General features: G+C 29.7%; 3 protein-coding genes across 9 annotated transcripts; 1 reads left to right on the top strand and 2 right to left on the bottom strand.

Moving 5' to 3' along the window:
- Fa2h (Fatty acid 2-hydroxylase) lies at window positions 1-22,024 on the top strand. 7 transcript variants are annotated; one of them, XM_075313757.1, is made up of 4 exons: window positions 1-116; window positions 14,204-14,590; window positions 21,125-21,358; window positions 21,425-22,024. In XM_075313757.1, the coding sequence occupies exons 2-4, from the start codon at window positions 14,237-14,239 to the stop codon at window positions 21,911-21,913; spliced, it is 1,077 nt and encodes a 358-aa protein (XP_075169872.1). In that variant the 5' UTR covers window positions 1-116; window positions 14,204-14,236; the 3' UTR covers window positions 21,914-22,024. The 7 variants fall into 7 exon arrangements, with proteins under 7 accessions (XP_075169872.1, XP_075169875.1, XP_075169874.1 ...); XM_075313760.1 differs by lacking the exon at window positions 1-116 and adding an exon at window positions 120-138; XM_075313759.1 differs by lacking the exon at window positions 1-116 and adding an exon at window positions 5,997-6,094.
- Window positions 16,701-20,111, bottom strand: LOC142241908 (uncharacterized). The gene is made up of 5 exons (XM_075313753.1): window positions 19,720-20,111; window positions 19,131-19,641; window positions 17,518-17,951; window positions 17,297-17,455; window positions 16,701-17,231 (listed from the first exon to the last, which is right to left on the bottom strand). Exons 1-5 carry the CDS (start codon window positions 19,778-19,780, stop codon window positions 17,053-17,055), a joined length of 1,344 nt encoding a protein of 447 aa, XP_075169868.1. The 5' UTR covers window positions 19,781-20,111; the 3' UTR covers window positions 16,701-17,052.
- A 2,005-nt stretch (window positions 22,025-24,029) lies between the features above and the next one.
- On the bottom strand, window positions 24,030-24,956 carry sPLA2 (secretory Phospholipase A2). Its single transcript, XM_075313761.1, has 2 exons — window positions 24,424-24,956; window positions 24,030-24,365 (listed from the first exon to the last, which is right to left on the bottom strand). The coding sequence occupies exons 1-2, from the start codon at window positions 24,738-24,740 to the stop codon at window positions 24,098-24,100; spliced, it is 585 nt and encodes a 194-aa protein (XP_075169876.1). The 5' UTR covers window positions 24,741-24,956; the 3' UTR covers window positions 24,030-24,097.
- Between the last annotated feature and the right edge of the window lie 1,181 nt (window positions 24,957-26,137).

Genomic DNA, 26,137 nt, shown 5'->3' with positions numbered 1-26,137 from the left:
TTTTTTAATATTCATACTTTGTGTCTCGATTAAGTTTTCTTTATGATTTTCCTACATAGCAAGAAACCCTAGCAGTGTTTATGAATCGTTAATGTAGTCCACATCGATATGTGGCGGTAAGATTTGAATATGACAACGGTAGTAAGGCATCGGATACATTTTACTATGGTTTATGAATATCGAAAAAAATAATAATAACAAAATGTTTTGTAGTGATGAAGTGTGATAATACCAACAATAATAATTTAAAATACTTGCAGTTAATAGAGCAATACATTTTCGCACTTATTTGTAAAGAAAACAAAAAATGCATGATCAATTTGAAGGTCGTAAAATTATAATTCTTCGCAATAATTGAGCTGATATCGGAATACAAACAAAATGCCTATTGATTTGCTGATGCCAAAGTACACGGACGAAAACGACTGTTTTTCATATGCTTGGGTGTAAAAATTTTATGTTTGGAACTGAAATTTTTTTAAAACAATATTTTTAAGTGCAAGCATATAATGTTCATAAACTAGCATAACATGTTTGGGACATATATGTTAATATATTAGAACATATTATGTTTGGGACATAAAATGTTTGTAAATTTAATATGCTTAGATGCAAACATATATTAATTTAGAAATAGCCTACAAACATATATGTGTTTAGAAAGAGAGACCTAAAGAGTATGCTGCAAGTAAAATAATGGAAGTAACCAATTGACGCCTTAAAAATATATTCACACCAAGAAAATTTCATTAAAATTTTTTCTACCAGTGTATGCCCTAAGGTGAAACATACTATGTTTGATCAATACAAACAATATTTTGTTTGAACCAATCCTGAAAATATATATGCTTGAAGCAAAATGTGTTTGGGGTATATGTTACAGAAGCGATTTTTTTTGAGGGTGTATATATAAATCTGAACCGATGTCAAACCAAATTTGGCATGCATAATAGGAATATTAGTTCTACTCCCTGTACAAAACTTCATGTAAATCGGAGTACAACTTTGGCCTCTGGCTTCTGGGGCCATATAAGTGGATATCAGGCGAATGATATAACAGGTTGGCTGAAAAGTCCCCGGTCTAACAAAGAAAAACACATTTTTTTTTGTCAAAATTCGTTTTTATTATTCAACATAGTTCCCTTCAAGAGCGATACAACGATTATAACGACCTTCCAAGTTTTTGATACCATTTTGGTAGTACTTCTTCGGTTTTGCCTCAAAATAGGCCTCAGTTTCGGTGATCACCTCTTCATTGCAGCCAATTTTTTTCCCTGCGAGCATCGTTTTGAGGTCTGAGAACAAGAAAAAGTCGCTGGGGGCCAGATCTGGAGAATACGGTGGGTGGGGAAGCAATTCGAAGCCCAATTCATGAATTTTTGCCATCGTTCTCAATGATTTGTGGCACGGTGCGTTGTCTTGGTGGAACAACACTTTTTCTTCTTCATATGGGGCCGCGATTTCGACCTTCAAACGCTCCAATAACGCCATATAATAGTCACTGTTAATGGTTTTTCCCTTCTCAAGATAATCGATAAAAATTATTCCATGCGCATCCCAAAAAACAGAGGCCATTACTTTGCCAGCAGTCTTTCCACGCTTCGGAGACGGTTCACCAGTCGCTGTCCACTCAGCCGACTGTCGATTGGACTCAGGAGTGTAGTGATGGAGCCACGTTTCATCCATTGTCACATATCGACAGAAAAACTCGGGTGTATTACGAGTTAACAGCTCCAAACACCGCTCAGAATCATCAACACGTTGTTGTTTTTGGTCAAATGAGAGCTCGCGCGGCACCCATTGATGAATGATATGACCAACACGTTCCTTTGATATCTTTAAGGCCTCCGCTATCCCGATTAACTTGATTTTACGGTCATTCAAAATCATTTTGTGGGTTTTTTTGATGTTTTCGTCGGTAACCATCCCTTTCGGGCGTGATCACTGCGTTCACCGTCCTCCGTGCTCATTTCACCGCGCTTGAATTTTGCATACCAATCAATTATTGTTGATTTCGCTGGGGCAGAGTCCGGAAACTCATTATCAAGCCAAGTTTTTGCTTCCACCGTATTTTTTCCCTTCAGAAAACAGTATTTTATCAAAACACAAAATTCCTTTTTTTCAATTTTTTCACAATAACAAAAGTTGCTTCACAAAAGACGCTCTATCTCACAAACTAATAGACTTACAGACGTCAAAGTTTGACACGAATCATTTGAAGGTTGGTACTATATAAAAATAATATGCATTTAATACTAGCGACGGCATCTATGTGTCAGACCGGGGACTTATCGGCCAACCTGTTATATTAACCAAATTTGAACTCATTACCACACTATCAATTGTACTCTACACTTATACCAGAGCAAACGAAATAAAAAGAAACTATTATCATCGCATTTGATCAAATCTAATATTTGTTTTTCGTAGCTGAGCGTTTTTTTTTTTGGAAATCGCTACGCTCCGAATTTTAAAAATATCGCTCCGACCAAAAAAGGGTTGGCTATGCTCCACTCCGAATCCCTGCATGAGATTCGGTCTGGCCGAACTTACGCCCGTATATACTTCTTAATGAATGAATGAGGAATGATAAAATTAATACACCTTCCATCCTGTAATATAGGAGGGCAGTATGTTTAGTCTAAAGCAATAGAAAAATTATTGAAATCTTTGATTACAAAAACTCTTTGTTCAGTGTATTCTTCTTTCCTAGTAATAAGTGAATTATACTTTCACTTATTTTATTTTTCTAACAATCTTTTTTTAAAAACAAATAAACGTTGGTTTTTGTCGCTAATCAAATTCTTTTATCTTAGAAACTGTAATCTCCATCAACATAGTTGGTTTTGGTGTTAAACTAACCTTGTGTGTGTGTGTTTGTTTTTTTTATATTTGAACTACAATTCATTTATAGCACAGTATTATCTACAAATGTTCATGCAGATAATATTATTGACTGTCAAATTGATAAGAAGGGGGTGCCAACCCACACACATCATAGCCAAATCTATTCTCTTCGCATGGATAGATAAGATTCAACGTTAAATCGATGACTAAGGATCAACAGGGTTCCCCTAATCGAAGTATAGTACATACGAGAGAGATATCCACTTGTCATGCAAAGCAATTTGAAGTGACTCAACTCATCTGCCATTTTTATTTGAGTTAGCATATAAATATATGTATGTACATATGAATATTAAATATGTGTGATAAATGGTGATAAGTTATGATAGGTTTACATATAATCCATATATTGTAATACAGGTTGTCTTATCGCTTTCCACAATCACTTGGTTGGTATAAGAAATGTGTTATTGATTACATGTCAATAATGTAGGCTAAAATTATTTGGACCCTAGATATTGAGAGGTGACATTTGTTTAGAATGAAGTAACAAAAAGAAAAGTGGGGTCAAACCTTGTGTGACACGTCTTTCGAACACTGTTTTAGGTAGAACGTCACTTTTCATTTAGATGGATGTAAAACCGGTCTACAATGATATGAGAGAAACATATGAGAGAAATTCTTCCCTGGATGTTTGTGAGAACCTTTACACAACCTTAGAAAAAAGTTGAGAGGGATTTTTTAATTAAATGTTACCAAATGGAAGAAATTTTTTTCCTATTTCAATTAGTTTTTGCTTTTTCTAAAAAAGGAGAAAAAAAAAATACAAAATTTAGCGTAAATTAATTTACAAAAAATAACATTAAAAAGCCAGGACCTTCGTCTATAATATATAATAATTTGCTTATTGGAATAAGGATATTTTTTAAAAATTATATATTTCTAAGTGGTAAGTGAGATTTCAGTTGGGAGTAGTCAATTCTCCGAATGGATGCCGTAAGCTATTTTAAGTTTTTATGGGCGTTGAAGCAGAAAAGTGGAGGGTTCATTATTAATGGGCTATTACAGTTTTGACAAACTGGAGGCGGCTGATTTTTTTATGATATGTATTAAGAAAAATTTGTACTAACTAAAATATTTTAGTTAGTACAAATTTTCCTAAAAAAATCTCTTTTGTGTTGAGTTCACTTGGGTGTACACACATAAGAGAAAATAATAGCAATGAAAGTACCGTCTAAGTTTATCAATGAGTTTTGTCGATTTACAATTTTACCAGAGATCTACAACAAAATAACGGGTCAAAATTAGGTTTTTAGGATAGGTATATTGCCAGCCAGTCCGTTGTGATACCACCTTCTCTCATATATCAGAGAGCTGCCTGATCCTATGTTTAGCTCAATGACAACGGCCGGTGATTAATAGCCATTCTAAAGGACATACAGAGAAGACCCGACTCCTCTTTCTAACCTAAAAACATACAAAAAAATATTTTTTTTTTGTTTTCAATCACGAAATTAATTGATTCAATTAATTTTTAATTAACATGTCTTCAATTACAGAAATGATGGAATCAATTAAAAAATTAATTAAAAGTCAATTAAAAAAATAATTGAAAGTCAATTAAAAAATTAATTGATACTATTAATTTTTGTGCGCAGAAAAAACTTCACGAAAATTTTTCCAATTAAAGTCTTAGTTGAGTTTTAAAAAATATTCTATTAAAAATCTAATTGATTAAACAATTTTTTTAATTGAAACAAAAATCAGTCACAAAAATTAATAGTATCAATTAATTATTTACGGCCATTTTCATGTAGCTCCGTTAGGCTTTAACTGCCAGTTAACAGAAAGTAAATTGCAAATGTCTTCTCTCCGGTTAACTTTAACTGAAAAATTTTCAGCAGTTAAGTTTCTAACTGACGTATGGAATATATAGGCAAAATGACAGATATGTTCATAGTGCGGTTTAAAAGTTCGTTAGCTAACGAACCACTAACGGAGCTTCATGAAAATGGCCGTTAATTGACTTTCAATTAATTTTTTTATTGATACTATCATTTCTGTGTGATTGATTTTTTGTTTCAATTAAAAACTTTGTTGAATCAATTAAATTTGTAATTGAATATTTATTAAAACTCAATTAAGACTTTAATTGGAAAAATTTTCGTGACGTTTTTTCTGTGTAGTATTACACCACTTTTTCCTTTCGCCCATGTGACAGGGTCTAGCGACAAAAATTTGGATATTTCGAAATGTTATCCAGCGCCTATTTAAAAAACAAAAATATCCTTAAAAGCTACAAAATGTCACCAACAACCCAGCAAAAAACGCGTCGCCAAAAAAGTAGTGAAAATGGTCCACCATTTCAATAGCCTTTGCACTGAATTGGCATCACTTCTAAAGGTGTGATTCGAATTCAGTGTTTTGGATGTAAATTAAAAAATGTTGTAATATTTTGCCAAATAAATAATTTTTATAATATGTTATGATTTTTAATGCTTCTAATGCTTGTCTAAAACGTTTGACCACAAATATTTTCAAAAATTCGCAAATTCCAACATTTTCCTTCCCGGTGGCTTAGTGTAGTCGTTGTAACAATTGATATATTTGTTACAGTGGAAATATATTGTAGGCTTTATGCCTAGCTCACTTATAAATTTGAACATTATACAGTTTTTATTATTTTCCATGGTGCTTTTCAACAAAATCAATATTATTTAAGTTAATACAATTCCATTTAAATGATACCATCTTGTTTTTTAGGGTTAACCACATGAGTTAGCATTACTTAGCCGTACCATAGTACTATTCATATTACTCAACACCAATATGTTGGTTTTACCAATAACACACACTCTTACATCTACATATGTTTGTGTGTGCCATTGATTACGACCAAGCAGAAATGGCAAATTTCTTCATGTTGCATATCTTACTTCACCACATTGGCGACAAACATGTTCACCTCTAAATGAAACCAACCAACAAAGCATTAGAGCCAATACAAAAACAATTTACTATTATAACAACATACATAAGGAATTGACAAGTGTATTAGTCGTTTTTTTTTTGTTTTTATCGATATTAATAAAAGTTCTAATAATCACAATGTTTAACGGTATCATTGATACTCTTTTGTATTTGTTCTCCAAGAGTCGCATGAGCGCTGCCGTCAACTCTAACTACGCGCCTTTGGTTGAGCAAATGTGTCAGTTATTATTGGCGCGTAGTGAGAAACACAACACCGGTAATAATACAGAGAGTTGAAATAGTTTAAAGAAATACACATACATATTTGGAAAAAAGTAAATATATAACAAGGTTATAAACTAATTAGAAAAGTGAAAATTGAAACTCTATGAATACCTTATTATAATTAAACAAATTTTTAATACACAAAACGAAACACCAAAGAAATAAAGCATCATTCAATTTGTGTTAGTGCCTAAGTGAGTATGCATATTTGGTTGATTGATTTGTCATATGCAAATTTCCAAAAACCAAATAAATAATTCAAAAATTCATCCATTTTAAGTTACGTTTGTGTCTGCCATAGTAGTGTTATTGTAGTACATTCTCATTCAAGTGGAGGAAGCCAAAAATATTTGTTTTGATTAGAATCACAGCGAAAAAAAAGCGCATTAGCCTGGTATATTGATCTTGAATATCAATCAAGAGGGAATTTATCACAAATTGTTTTTTGGCTGGCGATCATGATAAATTACAAATTGAACGTGCCCCCATCATAATAAAAATAAATAGAATAATATTGTGTGTTTCGAGAATAATATGTGAACTATATAAGGTGGTGTACTGATTGATCTATCATCTGTGAATTGTGTGTGATTGTCAAAATTACCGCTATTGAATGTCATCCACAGTTGATTTTTTCTGAATATGATTTGTTATGGGATTTATTATAAGAAATGTGAATTATGTTGTATTATAAAATATAATTAATGATTGTGAATATAAAATATCTAACGTAACGTAAAAATATATGTAAAATTCAAAGATTAAAATTTTAAAAGATAAAATAATTGACAGTGAAATGTCTGATAACAAATTGAGTACAAAATCACCATTGAAATAAAGAAACCGCCATTAGTCGGAAAACATACTTCATGAACGACTTATGTATGTATATCCTCACCGTGGAGTTTCCTAATTGAAATAAATGTTTTAGAACGAGGGCCAGTTACTTCAACAGAATACCTTGTGCATATTCATTTAGTTTTTATTGGCTTTAAATTGATTTCGATATAAATTTCGTAATTGTAGTTTATATAAAATTAATTTTGATTAAACAGAAATTGAGCCATGACCCTTTGAATGCAATGCGGGCATGCTAACCATTGCATCGCAGTGGTTCCAAAGCACCATATTAGTTTTAAGCCAATAATTAATCAAACTGCCATTAAAAAACATTTGCCTAATTATTTTACCTACTGTTTCGTCCATTAAAATCAATCATTCGTAATCTAATCTGCTTGATTAGCAAATGAGATTTTAAAGCCTTTAAACTAACTGTACTTTTATGCAATTACCTTTGACTGTTGACATTCCAAAAATCCTTGACACACTTTTTCCTCGACATTTTCCCTAGGATTTTCAAATTTTACTTTACTACAAACTATATTTTATTTGCTTAATAAAAGTTGTGAAATCGAAATTACTTTATAGACCACACACGTTTTTATCCCACTCTACTACAATGAGGTTGCCTAAAGGGTCAAAGGATATCTTCGCAGCCATATGCAAATATGCATTTTTAAATTCTTTTTTATGAAGGCATTAAAAGGCATCATATATTATTGAATAGTGTGATACCAGTCTCACACTAATCAATTTAATTAAAATTTTATATAAAAGCAACACACTCAGCTGAATACATTTTACAAAATAATAGGGCAAACTAATAACACTAAACACAAGATAAGTTACACTCAAAGAATAGCAAATACTGACTACTGTTTAGCAGACGAAAAACTGCTGCTTTAGTAATAAAACAGCAAACAATTTGCTATTTTGAAACATCCCACATACTCTGAAAACTCAGTAGTTTGCTGATCTGAAGAACATTATAAATCCACCCCAGTCTATTTATAGGAGAATTGCTGTTATACACAGAAAAAATATCACTATAATATGTCCAATCAAAAAGTTGATTGCATTTTTTTTTTCAATCAATAAATTAATTGATAAGTTAATTGAGTCAATGATTGAACATTTTAAAATTTTTAATTAAAAATTTCAATTAAAAAAAGTGATTTAAATTTTTAACTAAAAATTTATTTCAAACGATCAATTTTTTAATCAAACTAAAAACACTAAGTCAGTTAAGAAAGTAATACAAAATATATAGTCATGTTTTTAATAAAAAATTAATTGAGTTTTGTAATCAACATCAATTAAATTGGTAATTTAATCAACCTCTTTATGGTCCTAGAATACCTCTAGATTTCCGATTTCAAGCAAATTGGATAAAAACTACGGATTCTAGAAGCCAAAGAAGTAAATCTGGAGATCGGTCTATATGGGGGCTATATCGAAACATGGTCCGATAATCACCATTTTCGGTACATCTCTTTATTTTCCTAGAATACCTCTAGATTTCAAATTTCAGGCAAATCGGATAGAAAAGACACTTTCTAGACGCCCAAGAAGCAAAATCGGGAAATCGGTCCATATGGGGGCTATACCAAAACATGGACCGATAGGCACCATTTTCGGTACACTTTTTGATGGTCCTCAAATACCTCTAGATTTCAGGCAAATTGAATAAAAACTACAGTTTTTATAAGCCCAAGACCCCAAATCGGTAGGTCGGTTTATATGGGGACTATATCAAAACTTAAACCGATATAGCCCATCTTCGAACTTGACCTGCCTGCAAACAAAAGAAAAATCTGTGCCAAATTTCAGGACGATAGTGCCATTATTGAAGGCTGTAGCGTGATTACAACAGACGGACATGCTTATATCGTCTTAGAATTTCTCCCTGATCAAGAATATATATACTTTATATAGTCGGAAATCGATATTTCGATTTGTTACAAACGGAATGACAAACTTATTATACCCCCGTCACCATTCTATGGTGGTGGGTATAAAAATATTCAATTAAAAATTTTATTGAAATTTACTCCTCCAAGAGGTTCCAATGGTCAAATGTGAGAATCGGTTTATAAGGGGGTTATATATAATTATGGACCGAAATGGACCAATATTTGCATGATTGTTAAAGGCCATATGCCAACATCGCGTACCAAATTTCAATCAGATCGGATGAAGTTTGCTCTCCTCCGCAATCTGGTGGTCGGTTTATATAAAGGCTATAGTATATAATAATAGGGGGCTATATATAATTATGGACCGAAATGGACCAATATTTGCATGATTGTTAAAGGCCATATGCCAACATCGCGTACCAAATTTCAATCAGATCGGATGAAGTTTGCTCTCCTCCGCAATCTGGTGGTCGGTTTATATAAAGGCTATAGTATATAATAATAGACCAATTATCGGATGAAGTTCGCTGTTCCAAGAGGATCCGCATGTCAAATCTGGTGATCGGTTTATTTGGGGGCTATATATAAAAATGGGCCGATATGGACATTTTTGTCAGATTGTTAAAGTGTATGCCCTATGGTGAAACATAATATGTTTGAGCAATACAAACAATACTTTGTTTGGACCAATCCTGAAAATATATATGCTTGAAGCAAAATGTGTTTGGGGTATATGTTACAGAAGCGATTTTTTTGAGTGTGCATATGGCAACGCGTATCAAATTTCAACCGAAGAGGATCCGCAAATCAAATCTGGTGGTCGGTTTATATGGGTGCTATAGCTAAATGGTCCGATATGGCAATACCGTCCCACCTATGTACATCAATAACAACTATTTGTACAAAGTTTCGAATCGATTGTTTTCACCACGACCCACAATATATATACTTTATGGGATCTCAGACCAATATTTCGATGTGTTACAAACGCAATGACAAAGTTGGAATGCCCCCATCCTATGGTGGAGGGTGTACCACAAATTTTAGAAAATAGAAAATATATAGAAAATTTTTGCAATTTTTTTTCTATAGAAAATTTTTGCAAAATTTTATTTCTATAGAAAATTTTCACAAAATTTTATTTCTATAGAAAATTTTCACAAAATATTATTTCTATAAAAAATTTTCACAAAATTTATTTCTATAAAAAATTTTCACAAAATTTTACTTCCATAGAAAATTTTCACAAAATTTTACTTCCATTGAAAATTTTCACAAAATTTTATTTCTATAGAAAATTTTCTCATCATCTTATTTCTATAGAAAATTTTGTCAAAATTATATTTCTATAGAAAATTTTGTCAAAATTTTATTTTTATAGAAAATTTTTGCAAAATTTTATTTCTATGGAAAGTTTTGTCAAAATTTTATTTATATATAAGATTTTTGCAAAATTTTATTTTTATAGAAAATTTTGTCACAATTATATTTTTATAGAAAATTTTGTCAAAATTTTTTTTATAGAAAATTTTGTCAAAATTTTATTTTTATGGAATTTTTTTTGCTTTTTTAACTAACGAAGGTTTGTTAAAAACCAACTGATTACTCTTTTTAAGTAGACAAAAATTGCTGTTTCAACGAACTTTTTTGTTGTTGTTATGATTAACTAACTATCTTTAATATCTCTCTTTCTCACCCCATTTTGTTGTTAACGAAAGGACATTTAATCTACATCGTTCTCCTCCTTCCCTAACAGTATGGAATAACAAACTTTATGCAAATATTATAGGTAATGTTAAAAAGACCTTAAATTGTCTTGTCCCTGGCTAACAATTAATTGGTCTTTATTTGAGGTAGTTAAAAGGTCATTAACGATAGAAATTTATTTAATGAGATTATTGAAATAATCAGACAAACTCATAAACGTATCAAGATCGTTAAATATACCCAGGAGGATTAATTGTTTTACATACATCCGATTATATTGATACCATAAAGCCATGGCCATAATATATGGAAATCCTTGACATTTTCAATGGAATAAATGATTTGAAAACCGAACATTAATCAATGTTTTTACATGGAAAATGTCTTTAAAACTAAAGTAGGATAGAATAGAGAATTTAGGTCGATATTCAATATTCATAAATACAAAAAAAATATTATTTTTTTTTTGCCTTGTGTTTATGAAATATATTTTAGCAGCATGCTAATACAACACATTATAACGGAAATGTTCCGTTTTTCCCATTTTTTTGTAAATTGAGATAATAATAAAATGATGTATCGAAATAACGTGTAAACTAAGTCACCCATTAAATTAATTATAACACGAATATTTATTGTCAAATTCCATTTAAACTAGCAGAATTTTGATACATTTCCTAAGATAACTGAAATATGAGGAAAGGAAAAATTGCATTCCACTGCAATGCATATAATAAATTTTTGTGGCGTAATTTATTTAAAAATACACGGACGGACGGAGTGGTAGTGCATTGATAATTTTATATTTATGGATCATTTCAATTGAAATCTCCACTAAATTTAAAAAAAGGAAAATCAAAACAAAAAATAAATCAATTAATTAAGTTTTTAATGTGATCGATTATTTTTTAATTGTGATTATTTTTTAATTGTGATTAAAATTATCATTTTTGTGATTCAATTTCGCTCAGGAAATATTGAATATTAAATCACTGAAAGTTCCTTGTCGGTGTGAAAGGTACGTTTAGATTAATATAAAAATTTTACTTCTATCGAAAATTTTGCCAAAATGTTATTTCTTTAGAAAATTTTGCCAAAATTTTATATCTATAGAAAATTTTGCCAAAATTTTATTTCTATAGAAAATTTTGTCATCATTGTCATCATTTTTTATAGAAAATTTTGTCAACATTTTTCTACTATAGAAAATTTGTCAAAATTTATTTCTATAGAAAATTTTGTCAAAATTTTATTTATATAGAATATTTTCACAAAATTTTATTTCTATACAAAATTTTCACAAAATTTTATTTCTATAGAAAACTTTGTCAAAATTTTATTTCTATAGAAAATTTTCACAAAATTTTATTTCTATAGAAAATTTTCACAAAATTTTATTTCTATAGAAAAGTTTCACAAAATTTTATTTCTATACAAAATTTTCTCAAAATTTTACTTCTATATAAAATTTTTAAAAAATTTTATTTCTATAAAAAATTTTTCAAAAAATTCTATTTCTATAGAAAATTTTCACAAAATTTTACTTCTATAGAAAATTTTCACAAAATTTTACTTCTATAGAAAATTTTCACAAAATTTTATTTCTATAGAAAAATTTTTCACATTTTTTTTCTATAGAAAATGTTCTCATCATTTTATTTCTATAGAAAATTTTGTCAAAATTATAGTTCTATTGAAATAAAATTTTCACAAAATTTTATTTCTATAGAAAATGTTATCAAAATTTTATTGCTATAGAAAATTTTGTCAAAATTATATTTCTATAGAAAATTTTTGCAAATTTTTTTCTATAGAAAACTTTCAAAAATTTTATTTCTATAGAAAATTTTCACAAAATTTTATTTCTATAGAAACTTTTTGCAATTTTTTTTTCTATGGAAAATTTTGTAAAAATTTTATTTCTATAGAAAATTTTGTCAACAATTTATTTGTATAGAAAATTTTGTCAAAATATTTCTATAGAAAATTTTGTAAAAATTGTATATAGAAAATTTTGTCAAAATTTTATTTTTATAGAAAATTTTGTCAAAATTTTATTTCTATAGAAAATTTTATCAAAATTTTATTTCTATAGAAAATTTTTTCAAATTTTTTTCTATAGAAAATTTTTGCAAAATAGAAAGTTTTGTCAAAATTTTATTTCTATAGAAAATTTTCACGAAATTTTATGTCTATAGAAAATTTTCACAAAATTTTATTTCTATAGAAAATTTTCACAAAATATTATTTCTATAAAAAATGTTAACAAAATTTTATTTCTATAAAAAATGTTCACAAAATTTTACTTATATAGGAAATTTTCACAAAATTCTATTTATATAGAAAATTTTTGCAAAATTTTATTTTATTTTACTTCTATAGAAATTTTTCACAAAATTTTACTTCTAAAGAAAATTTTCAAAAAATTTTATTTCTATAGAAAATTTTATCAAAATTTGATTGCTATAGAAAATTTTGTCAAAATTATATTTCTATAGAAAATTTTTGCAAATTTTTTCACAAAATTTTATTTCTATAGAAAACTTTCACAAAATTTTATTTCTATAGAAAATTTTCACAAAATTTTATTTCTATAGAAAATTTTTGCAAATTTTTTTTCTATGGAAAATTTTGTCAAAATTTTATTTCTATAGAAAATTTTGCCAACAATTTATTTGTATAGAAAATTTTGTCAAAATATTATTTCTATAGAAAATTTTGTAAAAATTGTATATAGAAAATTTTGTCAAGATTTTATTTCTATAGAAAATTTTATCAAAATTTTATTTCTATAGAAATTTTTTGCAAATTTTTTTTCTATGGAAAATTTTGTCAACATTTTATTTCTATAGAAAATTTTGCCAACAATTTATTTGTATAGAATATTTTGTCAAAATATTATTTCTATAGAAAATTTTGTAAAAATTGTATATAGAAAATTTTGTCAAAATTTTATTTCTATAGAAAATTTTATCAAAATTTTATTTCTATAGAAAACTTTGCAAATTTTTTTCTATAGAAAATTTTTGCAAAATTTTATTTCTATGGAAAGTTTTGTCAAAATTTTATTTATATATACGATTTTTGCAAAATTTTATTTCTATAGAAAATTTTCACGAAATTTTATTTCTATAGAAAATTTTCACAAAATTTTATTTCTATAGAAAATTGTAACAAAATTTTATTTCTATAAAAAATGTTCACAAAATTTTACTTCTATAGAAAATTTTCACAAAATTTTATATCTATAAAAATTTATAGCCAAATTTTACTTCTAAGGAAAATTTATAAAATTTTGTATCAATAGAAAAATTTGATAAAAATTGACCAAATTTAAAAATTAAAAATTTTTTGAACCAATTTTGGTCCAATCGAACCAAAACCTTGACCGTGAACCTCGATTGTGGATGACAGTCTTTAGCAGAACTTTGTACATTCCATGGTGGAAGATCGAATCTTCGGCGTTATATTGGGTACAATTTCCTGAACATTTTTTAAATTCCTGTTCAATAGGTCAAGCCACCACATGTTGTTTATGTATTTTTTTCTATGAGGTTAAAGGATATTTTCTTTTTGTATAAATTTTATTTTATATCATATATTCTAATTTCATTATTTTAATTATATCTTTCTTGCAGTTTATCGTAATCTAAACATCACATAGCCACAACATGCCACCAAATTCAGAAAATAACAGTATTGAAACACCACCACCGAATCCCACCAGTAATAAATTTATCGTGAAATATCGTAAAAACTACTATGACATCACAAAATTCTTGCGTAAACATCCGGGAGGAGTAAATACTTTAAGGGGTCTTGAAAATTCCGATATGACAGCACGTTTTATGCGTGCACCTCCACATTCCGATGCTGCTATGTATCTGATGAAGGAATACCAAATTAAAGATGTACCAAAGAAAACCAAAAATGGACGGTCAAATGGAATTAAAGAAAATATGGAAATAGTGGAAGAGGAAAGTGAGGTTAAAAGTAATAATAATGCCATGGATGATAGTATGGAGGTAAGTAGTTCCAACAAAATTGGCTTTAACTCCCTTTGAGTGTTTAACAAATTCGATTCTAATAAAAAGTAATTGAAAAATATGAAGAACTTTGTCACAAATTTTGGATAAAAGATCTTTGGAATGAATCGTCATTTGGGAGAAAATACAATTAGGGAAAATGTACACCAAAAGAAATTTGTTAGTAGACATAGTAAAAAATCTGCTAAAACATCAAAAAGACTTCTAAAACGGGAAAACAGTCACTGTTTGTTGAAATAGCTTTGCCTGCTATTTCAACACGGAACAGAGACTATATGTTACTACCTAACTCATTATTACCTAATCATCGTGTCAATTTTTAATTTTGCCATGATTCATATTGGGCAATTCTCATATTCTTTATCAAAAAGAATTATGAGAAATTATGTAGCGTAATGTTTACACAATATACACATTTTACTTTTCATGCGATAATTTATATTTTATTTTTATTCTAACTTATGAATTTTATGAGGTTTAAATCGTTTCGTCTATTTCTTAGATAAGATAAAATTTGGTTTTTTTTTTGTGCTACAAATTCCACTTCCAATTTTCATTTGACCGGTTTCATTATGTGAAAATCAATAGGTGCTTCGTTTACTGTTATCAACATTATAAAAAACAACTAAAATTTAAACAAAATGTTCATCACGGATTAGATTTAGGAGATAATGTCGTTGCACATACTACAACTACACCCAGAAAATATACGTAAAAGAATTTCCAAAACCACAATAAACTGGTTTTATTGTTATAAAACGAATTTTGTTATAAAAACACTCGCGAATAAGAAATAAAATTTTGACAAAATTTTCTATAAAAATACAATTTTGACAAAATTTTCTACAGAAATAAAATGTTGACAAAATTTTCTATAGAAATAAAATTTGGACAAAATTTTCTATACAAATAAAATTTTGACAAAATTTTCTATAGAAATAAAATTTTGACAAAACTTTTCTATAGAAATAAAATTTTGACAAAATTTTCAATAGAAATAAAATTTTGACAAAATTTTCTATAGAAATAAAATGTTGACAAAATTTTCTATAGAAATAAAATTTTGACCAAATTGTCAATAGAAATAAAATGTTGACAAAATTTTCTATAGAAATAAAATTTTGACAAAATTTTCTATAGAAATACAATTTTGACAAACTTTTCTATAGAAATACAATTTTGACAAAATTTTCTATAGAAATACAATTTTGACAAAATTTTCTATAGAAATAAAATTTTGACAAAATTTTCTATAGAAATAAAATTTTGACAAAATTTTCTATAGAAATAAAATTTTGACAAAATTTTCTATAGAAATAAAATTTTGACAAAATTTTCTATAGAAATAAAATGATGACAAAATTTTATATAGAAATTAAATTTTGACAAAATTTTTTATAGAAATGAAATTTTGACAAAATTTTCTATAGAAATAAAATTTTGACAAAATTTTCTATAGAAATAAAATTTTGACAAAATTTTCTATAGAAATAAAATTTTGACAATTTTTTCTATAGAAATAAAATTTTGACAAAATTTTCTATAGAAATAAAATTTTGACAAAATTTTCTATAGAAATACAATTTTGACAAAATTTTCTATAGAAATACAATTTTGACAAAATTTTCTATAGAAATAAAATTTTGACAAAATTTTCTATAGAAATAAAATTTTGACAAAATTTTCTATAGAAATAAAATTTTGACAAAATTTTCTATAGAAATGAAATTTTGACAAAATTTTCTATAGAAATAAAATTTTGATAAAGTTTTTATATCGGTGTAGTATTTTGCCAAATATTCGTTGGCCACTATTATGTCCGGTAGGCATTACTAATTTAAATACCGTTAGCACGTTTGGAACAAAGTTTGTAGGCAACTCTTCCTACTTCGTAAAATCTCTTAGGTAAAAGTTTAGCTTAAAATTTTTACGCCGGTATTTTGCGGGTGTAAGATAATTTCTCATTTTAAAAGGCAAACATACTAATTAAAATTCAAAGCAATACAACGCATATACTGTATAAAGAGCATATTTATCACGTCCATTACTTGTTTCATTTTATATAATTCCTTATAGACATCAAAAATGCTTTAATAATGGTAAAAAAATATTTTATTATTAATTTTTTTTTCAACAAAAGAGTTTCGAAGATGGAGGTAGAGAATTGAAAATACATGGTACATGTTGACTAGACGGGATATACATACACATGTTCTAACATAAAATACACAAATAAAACTATTATTTACATTGCAATTAAATTTCAATTTGACCACACATTCTCCATTTATGATTGATTGCCTTCAATATCCCTTAAATGGTACATTTGCTTTATATTCATTTATGTTTCTTGTTGTTTCCTTGCAATAGCTGTTGTTGCGTGTCATATTATTTACAAAAATATTTGAATAGTTTCAGGAAAATCAAAATTGACTATTATTTTAATATGGAATAGGAGTTTCGCCTGATGTCGGTACATAGACCTTTGGTTTTGAAAAGGCTCGTATATCTAATTCAATTTGTGAAAGCTCTTTTTCTATTTCAACTTTTCTTCGACGAATACGTAAAGTTTCAGTTGTCATTGGCATGCGATTTAGTTCTTGCACAAGAGATTCCATTTCTAAAAACGAAACAGAAATAAACATTTATAAATGACAATCGATGTTAAAGGTTTTTTATGCTTACTTTTCTTAGAGCCATTTAATAGGGCTAAACGTTCCTCTTCTGATAAAGCATAATGACCATACGGACAATTTGGATCTTGAGCCATGACACGTTGACGTTCTTCTTCCTTTTCGCGTTTTTCTTTTTCCAGATAACGCGGTAAACGTATTTCATCGCGACCTAAAATTAAAATTCGATTTAGTCTCCAAGGCCAATTAGCGATCATGTATAAAAAAACATACTGCCCAATTTATAATTTCCATTTGATTTTCTCTTGCTGCCATTAGAAAATGTTGTCTGTCTACTTCTGGCACTGGATTGTATATCCTTTTCCCTTGGAATGTTAGTGTTTATGTGTAAATTTTGGAAATTCTCTTGAAATTCATCATTACAATTATTTTGGTGTTGATGTTCCATCGTTGATGTAACTTTATTGCCCATATCCATTTCTGTATATTGAGATCTTGCCGTAAAATTGGATATTTGATCATTTGGTCGACGATCTTCCATTTCATCTCGATGCTTGTAATCATAAGGCACATGTTCATGGGATTTGTTATCGTCACTATTGTATCTTAAGTATTTTTGTTCTCCATAGCTATTGGAATGCAATTCGGAACGTGCGGTGGTATCGCGTATATTTTTATTTGAAAAATCAACTTCTGTTGAATTGCATCTGCAAATGTTGGGGTTATGAACAAAAGGTTGAAAAATTTCAGTTATACTAATTCAAACATTTTATTTTTTTTTTAATATTAATTAGAAATGAGCTGAACAAAAAAATAAATTAAAGTTTTGGTTCTCATTTTTGTACACCATAGTGCCTTGCAATGGGTCGTAGTTAAAATGAGAAGCATGACTACTTTAGTGCAAAAAAAGATAGCAATAATAATAAAGATTACTTTCCAGGCTTAATTGATGCCATGAATTTTTAATTAAAATTGCTGTAATATATTTTAAATTAGTATTTGCAGTTTTTTTTTTTTTGTACCGCTATGTGGCTTCAAATTACATGATGAACATAAAAATAAAATAAATAAATAATAATTTTTAAGTTATTATTGATTTTCTTATTTATAAACACAGAAAGTTTTTACAAATATTGAAAAAGCTGAGCTTTGCACCAAATCGCTTTTTTAACACAGACTGTATAGATTTGCTATTTGTTCACTTAAAACTTTAAAGGACATTTGTTTAACACAAAAAAAAAAAAAACACTTCCACTTACTACAAATGTGTCTCTTTATTATTTTTCACAAAAATTTGTCAACAATTTATATGGGATTTCTGTGAGGAACGAAAGTGCCCTAATTTGTGAGCAAAAGCTGCTGAGTTTGCCCTACATAAAAAGTCGATTACAATACTTTATCCAATATAAAAAGTCGAGTTAGAAAAAAATACATGTCGACTAAACGACGTTAAAAACGACTTCCACAAGTTGATGTTTAATTGCCGGCCTTATGGTCCCTATATCAGATCTACTCAAATGAATTCAATGAATTCGATATCCTATATCTAGGAGAAATTTTTACTTAATAATACAGAAAATCCGCCTTAATGTGCATAGCCGAACAGAGAGAGCTGAATGGCTTGAAATATTTTGGTAGTTTTTTTGAAAAGAGGATCAAGATTACAGTAAATAATACTTGCGAGATAATTCAGGAGATGTAAGGGCATCATTGTATCAGTAATTAAATCAAATTAATAAAGATTTGGGAAAATTATATTAGTTTCGAAATTCGAAAGCGTTCTTCAGTCAAAATTTAATGTTAATATCCCTGATTACCAACTGGTTTAGGTATTAATAATATACGGGTAACGATATGTGTTCATACAGTGATTATGTTCTTCTTACTTTTTCAATGCCTCGTATAAAAACTCTTCATCTAGGATATCTTCAGTTTGTATTTCCTTATCACACGATTCGGCTTTGGATATAATCGAAACAGCACTTGTGCTTCGAGGTACTCTATTAATTCTATGATCTCCTTGGTTATTGCTAGTGGGAGTATCAAAACCATTTTTTGCAATTGTCTGTTGCAAACTGTCTGTTCGTTGTTGGCTATAAGAACGACGTAATGGCCTTTGGTTATGATGAACTTGACCTTTAATAGCCGAAGGAGCAACTGTTTCTTTACTAGTTGTCATCCTGTTTGATTGATATTGCTCCTTATCTATATCACCATATCGTTGCAACGATTCTGAACGTCTCATTGTGCCATTGTTTTTGTGATATCTGTGCAAGTGTTTTTGTTCCTTTTTTTCCTGCTCCTGTTGTTGCTGTACAAGTTTGTGCGTTGTATTCTTCTGGAGTTCACGTAAATTTAGTTTATTCTCACGTAGAAAATCCCGTCGATGGTTCATTTCTGAAATATTGGAGGATTTTTCTTTAATATTATATCTTGTTGTCTGGGCAACGAGATTGATGATTCCACAATACTTACTTGGCTCTTGGAAAATTCCTTTCAATGTTTTCATTGCACTTAACGATGTTTGGTGATGCATTTCTTTGATTATTAGTTTTTCTATGTGGTGTTCCCTTATAGTTTATGGATATATTGTGTACAATTTACAAAAATATATGTTATATTTGTTTATAAATTTAAAAACGCTGCTGTTTGGCAGCGGCAAGAAACGTAAACAATCGTTTTAGGAACATTTAACTAAATAAGGACGTTTTGCGCATGTCGGTAAAATTGATAAATACGTCAGTAGACCATACTGAAGGGTATTCCTCACCTTATGATTAATTGTACAACCGTTTGATGACTACAAACCAGAGAAAGAAGCCGACCCAATTTTGTTGGTGGCGGCTGACACTAAATTTTTGCCTTAAATTTATCCATTCGGCGGCGGACAATTATCTATTATAAAATCAATTTGAAGTTATTCGAACGGTAATGAAATTAGTTGTACAAACAATCTTTCAATCAAATTTACATTTCGTTAAAATATTCTGAGCTAAATTTTTGCAAAACTGTTATAGCAGCTTGAAATTGATTGATTGTGGATGGAAGGTTCAAAATTTGAGGTTATTCCGGACGACAGTGCTCGTGTCGAACATATCCCATATATTGTCCACATTATATGTTAAGTCCGAAGGCATAATCGATACTGCTGCATGTTTATGGGATCGATAACACATTTACCGATTATTTAGTCATCGCTGACAAGTCATATCGATCCGACACATTGCAAGATTCTTTACAAACACCGACATTCCGTCCGGAGTAACAGATAGTCTGTAAAGCGCATTAGCTGTCAAGGCGCCGCCGCCAGAGGCAAAAATTTAGTGTTCATGCGCTGCAATATCGGGTTTGTAGCTCTAACGTGAATTATTTTTCGTGTCAATAACGCAATTTTCCTATGTATTTCTTACGGAAGCACAATGTAAACAATCGATAATAGGGCGTCAAGGAATTTTCGTTAGCAAATATATAATTATGCATTTCTTATGGGTAGCGGAAATTTCCGCTAGATCTGCATACCGACCTCTAAATAAATTTCCGCTACCCCTAAGGAATGCTTTGATATTTTTGCCACCGATACCGATACAAAAATTTTTGTTGAGAAAGTTTATATAATCGATAACATCGTTTTAACGAAATTTAAGCTAGCAAATGTAGCTATGCATTTCTTATGGGTTGTGGAAATTAGAATTAGAAATTGGAAATTAGAATTAGAAATTAGATGTGAGGGTATCGGTAACAATGTCCCATCGATATTTTTGCTCCCAAACTTGGTTTTGTAATATTTTATCCAGCGTATAACATGACTGTTTTTAGTTTAACACTAATTTATAAATTTTCCTTAATAATGTCTTTCAATTTTCTTTTCGTTTTATTGTAGTATTTAGTAGATTGGTCCAAAGCTATGCTACCACAGATCCCTAAAATTGCACCCCACTATAATGAATGGGTACATAAACCGGTTGACAGACCTTTGCGATTATTTGAACCTTGGTATTTGGAGATGTGTACTAAAACTCCTTGGTGGCTGGTTCCTGCTTTTTGGGTTCCTGTTATAACGGCTATAATTTTCAGTCAATTTAAGGAACCTATAGAATCCCGCGATTTTTATATGGTAAATGAAACCCACACTCAAAATAATATTATTTTACAAAAATTTTTTATATATTTTTTATTGCAGATATCAATGTTATCATTATACTTCTTTGGCGGAATACTAATGTGGTCTCTATTAGAATATGTTCTACATCGTCATGTCTTTCATATGCAATTAAATGAAAATACATCTCCATGGGTGTGTACATTTCATTTCCTCATCCATGGATTACATCACAAAGTTCCTTTCGATTCATATCGATTGGTATTTCCTCCATTGGCGGCTGTTATAATATGTTTGACCCTATACTCTCCACTATCATTGATTTTACCTCGACCACGAGTTTTATTGGCGGGATGTTTATTTGGTTATCTATGCTATGACTTGATACATTATTATCTACACTATGGCAATCCCAGTCTAAAGCAATTATATTTTCTAAAACGCTATCATTATCAACATCATTTTGCCCATCAGGATTCAGGATATGGTGTTTCGAATCCCCTATGGGATTTTGTTTTTAATACAAAAATAAATTTAAGAAAATTAACGTATCATTTAAAATGGAAGTAGTCATACATGTACATATATATTTTATACATAGTTTTGTAGAAGTATTTAGATGTAAAATGTTTTGAACAAATTATAAATTATTAAACAAAAATGTATATATTGTATATATAAGTGCTGGCTTTTCAATATTTCTCTAATTAAAATACGGAAATTTCTACAATCACAAAGAAATGCATTCTCACAATCATAAAGAAAATTAAGTGAGGGGTTATAGTAGATAACGGATATAAGCATATTTTATTTTATTTATTTATTTATTTTCTTGGCGAATCCAAGTTTCCTTATATTTCATATAAGAAAGGTAAGAGAAAGACCATATGTTTAATGGACAGTAATTGTCTACAAGAAAAACTAAAAGAAAGATATTTTTAGGATTTCTTATATGAGTTATCTACTGTGTTATCGATTTTTTTAAATTTTGCTCTCAAAATAAATACATAGAAAATCTAACCTTCAGTCCGATTTGTGCCCCTAGCGGAAATGTTTTATCTAACTTTTCATCTTTAGAAGAAAGTAAAGCCAAAGGAGAAAAATCGATATTTAATATTAATATTTAGTCTATAAACTACTCGAGACATTTTTTGCTTCCTATTTTTTGCCACCAAACATTTTTGAAATATTAAAATTTCTCTACGGTAGGTTAGATTAGGTTAGGTATAGTGGCGGCCCGATATTTCAGGCTCACTTAGAGAGAGAAGTCCATTGTGATACCACAGTGAACTTCTCTCTTCGGTATGCGGCTCTAACAAAATACCAGTCAATAACACCGATTTGTTGAAAATGCCACTATCAAAAGTTGGAATGGGCAGCAACGGAATTTTTCGTGTGCGTTTGTGCCTCTAATGGGAGCAAAATGCAAACTATCGATAACAACGCCTCACGGAATTTTTAGTAGCTGACACAAGCCCGGTATGACAGCTCTAGCCAAATTTCCGCTCCTCTAAAAAACTGCATAGCTATATTTGCTAACGAAAATTCCATTAGGTGTCGTTATCGATTGTTTATATGTTGCTCCCATAAGAAATACATGGCAAAACTATGTTATTAGCATGCAAACTAAATTTTCGCTGAAGGTGCATACATGGCTTTAATTTCTGTTACCCAAAAGCCATATACTACTCCATTTGCCAATGAAAATTCCTAATTGTTTTCGCTTGTTTACATTTTACTCTAATCATACATAGCAAAATTGTGATATTGGCACGCAAACGAAATTTTGGCTAAAGTTTATAGATATAATGTGAAGGCGTGTGAGAAATTGATCATTTCCTGACCGATAAGACAGCTTGTCATGCGCTTTACAGACTATCAGTTATTCCGGACGACAGTGCTCGTGTGGAACATATCCCATATATTGTGCACATTATAAGTTAAGTCCGAAGGCATAATCGATACTGCTGCATGTTTATGGGACAAGTCGACAAGTCGTATCGATCCGACACACTGTAAGATTCTTTACAAACACCGACATTCCGTCCGGATTAACGGATAGTCTGTAAAGCGCATCATGTGTAAAGCAACGCCTCGAAATATTTTCGTTAAAAAAAATTGCCAACTATTTCATATCAAACAGGGTCAATCATTTCTTATTTTCCAATTCCAAAAAAATTGCCAACTATTTCATACCAAACAAGGTCAATCATTTCTTATTTTCCAATCCATAAGAGACGCATCAGAATTCCACCTCTCATAATTTCTTCTCCCAAAGTCGTTTTCATGCTATTAGGAAAATTTTGCCATTTTCCTATGCAAATTTAATTCCTATAAAACTCCTGTAAATTTTCATTTCGATGGCGATAAGACAATTTTGTTTCGATGGTCAGATCTTAAGAAAATTTGATAGGCCGATAATGCAGTACCGCACATATTTCTTAAGATTTAGCGGATATTACCGCTACCCATGTGCGGTGGGCTGTTTACATTTTGGCCCCATATGAAAAGATTGGCAGGCAAACGAAATTTCCGAAGAAATTTCACTGAGTAGATATGCATAGCGGGCTTTAAACTACCAAGAATTCTTTTCAGACAATTTCCCAGCTTGGATAATGATAAAACACAGAAGACCATATTATATATACCTTCACAAGTACGTCATAGGTTACAACAAATCACCATATTTTCTTAGTTTATTTATTCTACAAAAATTATCTATATAAAGTACTTAGCCCAACTACAATATCTAAATTATTCTGTCCTATATCCATTACCATTTGTCGTATAAAATGGTATGTCATATAACTGCCACACTGGTGGTTTATGAACATCAATTTTATAGCGAATACAACGTTTACGAAATGTGCCCTCCATATATTTCTTGCAACTAACTATTGGATGGCCAAATGCCACACAACGGTGAGTTGCTCCAAAATAAATGTGACCCAATGTATTTGAAATGGCGCTATTAACAGCTTGAAGACAATTCAAAAAAGTTTGTTCACAACTGCATTTCATGCTGCAAAAAAAATACACTTTTATAACAATAGGCCAAAACAATCTAATGAAATTCTTACATGGGGAACATTCCAGTGTTGCTTATACCAAACAAAGAATTACTACCCTCAATTATAGTCTCACAATGGTCATGCTCACGACAGCATGAATCGGTGCTACTATGTTTGCCCAAATCATTGAAATGTGATGCTGTATTACCTGGACCACACCATTTTGTGCCGGGTACTGTGGTTCCGGTAGAGGTATTTGCTGGTGGCAAAGCTAAGCGGTAGATATCCTCATCCTCAAATATTGATTCTTCACTAAAACCATATACACAAGTCGTTAATAACCCCAGAAATAAGGCGACACTTAGCAGTATTCCTTGGCACTCCATTGGCAATGTAACTTGTGGTCAGAACGAAATAACTTATGAAACTGGAGAGGCCTGACAATGTTACAAGTATTTAAGCTAATTAAATCAGTGCATGCATCTTTGTCCCTTCTCTACATTGACCTTTCGTCAAGTGATAAGCATGATTTGCTTTAGGGTATTTAACTGGCGATAAGATTTGTTGTAGCATTACGTCGTATAGAATCTGTGGTGTAAGGTAAACAAATATACATTGCCATTTAAAAAAAGAGATTCCGATGGCTTACGAAGATTACAAATTGTTTACATATGGATGAAAATGGCTCATCTGGCAATGCAAGGCAAAATTATGGACTAAGACTAATTTTTTTGTTCATTTGTAGGTCATTTCCATGAAATGTTTGTTGCGCAGAATCGTGATAGTGGTAGGTATCATTTAAAAATTGTGATAAGAAAGTGCTAACAGATAACCAGTCCATTAGAGGTATAGAATATTTACCTCCAGCGACATTGTTATCGATTATTTACATATTACCTTCACAAGAAATTCTGCATAGGTATGGAGTTCCGTACATATATGTGTCAACCATAAGAAAGGCATAGATATTCTGCATCTCTAGTGAAATGACTATTGCATGCATTTCACTGCCAGAATGGATGAATATAGAACTGTGTTATCAGCCTATCAAAATACTTCCTGAAGGGTATGTAAGCGTCCTTTAATTACAAGATTTTTTGATGTAAAATATGGGCTTATGGGTCATATATTAATAATACAGTTTTATTGCGTTTCTTGTGGTTACAGACAATCCATTGAATTTTCGTTAACAAATAAACCAATGCAATTCCTCTTCGTTAGAGGTCCATACCGATCTTTACTGGAGCAAAATGTAAACAATCGATAACAGCGCCCAAGGAATTTTCGCTAGTAAATATATCTCTTATTGGTGGCGGAAATTTCGTTATAGGCACATATCGGCCTCCATGATATAAAATTCAACTTGTCGATAACATCGTTCTCAAGTAAATTTCTATAACAAAAGTGTCTATGTATTACTTATGAGAAGTGGTCACGGTTGCCATAGTTGGTAGAATTCAACCAAAAATGGTAGATTTTTTACTGTTCGCTAGAATTCTTGATGTTATGGTACATTTTGCAAAAAATTCCTCTCCAACTTAAAGGTATTTGATAAATTTTTAATACAAATAACATTAAAAAAAATATTCTATAAACTAAATTGACAAATTTTTCTATAGGAATCAAATTTTGAGAAAATTTTCTATAAAAATTTTATAAAATATTGTATAGAAATAAAATTTGATAAAATATAATTTTGAGAAAATTTTCTTTAGAATAACATTTTGACAAAATTTTCCATAGAAATTAAATTTTGACAAAATTTTCTATAGAAATAAAATTT

The sequence above is a fragment of the Haematobia irritans genome, chromosome 5 (assembly GCF_050003625.1).
Source record: "Haematobia irritans isolate KBUSLIRL chromosome 5, ASM5000362v1, whole genome shotgun sequence".
Lineage (NCBI taxonomy): Eukaryota > Metazoa > Arthropoda > Insecta > Diptera > Muscidae > Haematobia > Haematobia irritans.
This window is presented reverse-complemented; position numbering and strand designations above follow the sequence as displayed.

Excerpts from the sequence above, each read along its gene's own strand:
- Fa2h (XM_075313757.1), top strand. The coding sequence starts at position 14,237 with ATGCCACCAAATTCAGAAAATAACAGTATTGAAACACCACCACCGAAT. Across the intron at positions 14,591-21,124 it reads CCATGGATGATAGTATGGAG|TATTTAGTAGATTGGTCCAA; the intron begins GTAAGTAGTTCC and ends GTTTTATTGTAG. Across the intron at positions 21,359-21,424 it reads AATCCCGCGATTTTTATATG|ATATCAATGTTATCATTATA; the intron begins GTAAATGAAACC and ends TTTTTATTGCAG.
- LOC142241908 (XM_075313753.1), bottom strand. The coding sequence starts at position 19,780 with ATGCATCACCAAACATCGTTAAGTGCAATGAAAACATTGAAAGGAATT. Across the intron at positions 19,642-19,719 it reads AGGAATTTTCCAAGAGCCAA|AAATGAACCATCGACGGGAT; the intron begins GTAAGTATTGTG and ends CCAATATTTCAG. Across the intron at positions 17,232-17,296 it reads ATTAAATGGCTCTAAGAAAA|AAATGGAATCTCTTGTGCAA; the intron begins GTAAGCATAAAA and ends TTTCGTTTTTAG.
- sPLA2 (XM_075313761.1), bottom strand. The coding sequence starts at position 24,740 with ATGGAGTGCCAAGGAATACTGCTAAGTGTCGCCTTATTTCTGGGGTTA. Across the intron at positions 24,366-24,423 it reads AACACTGGAATGTTCCCCAT|CATGAAATGCAGTTGTGAAC; the intron begins GTAAGAATTTCA and ends TTTTTTTTGCAG.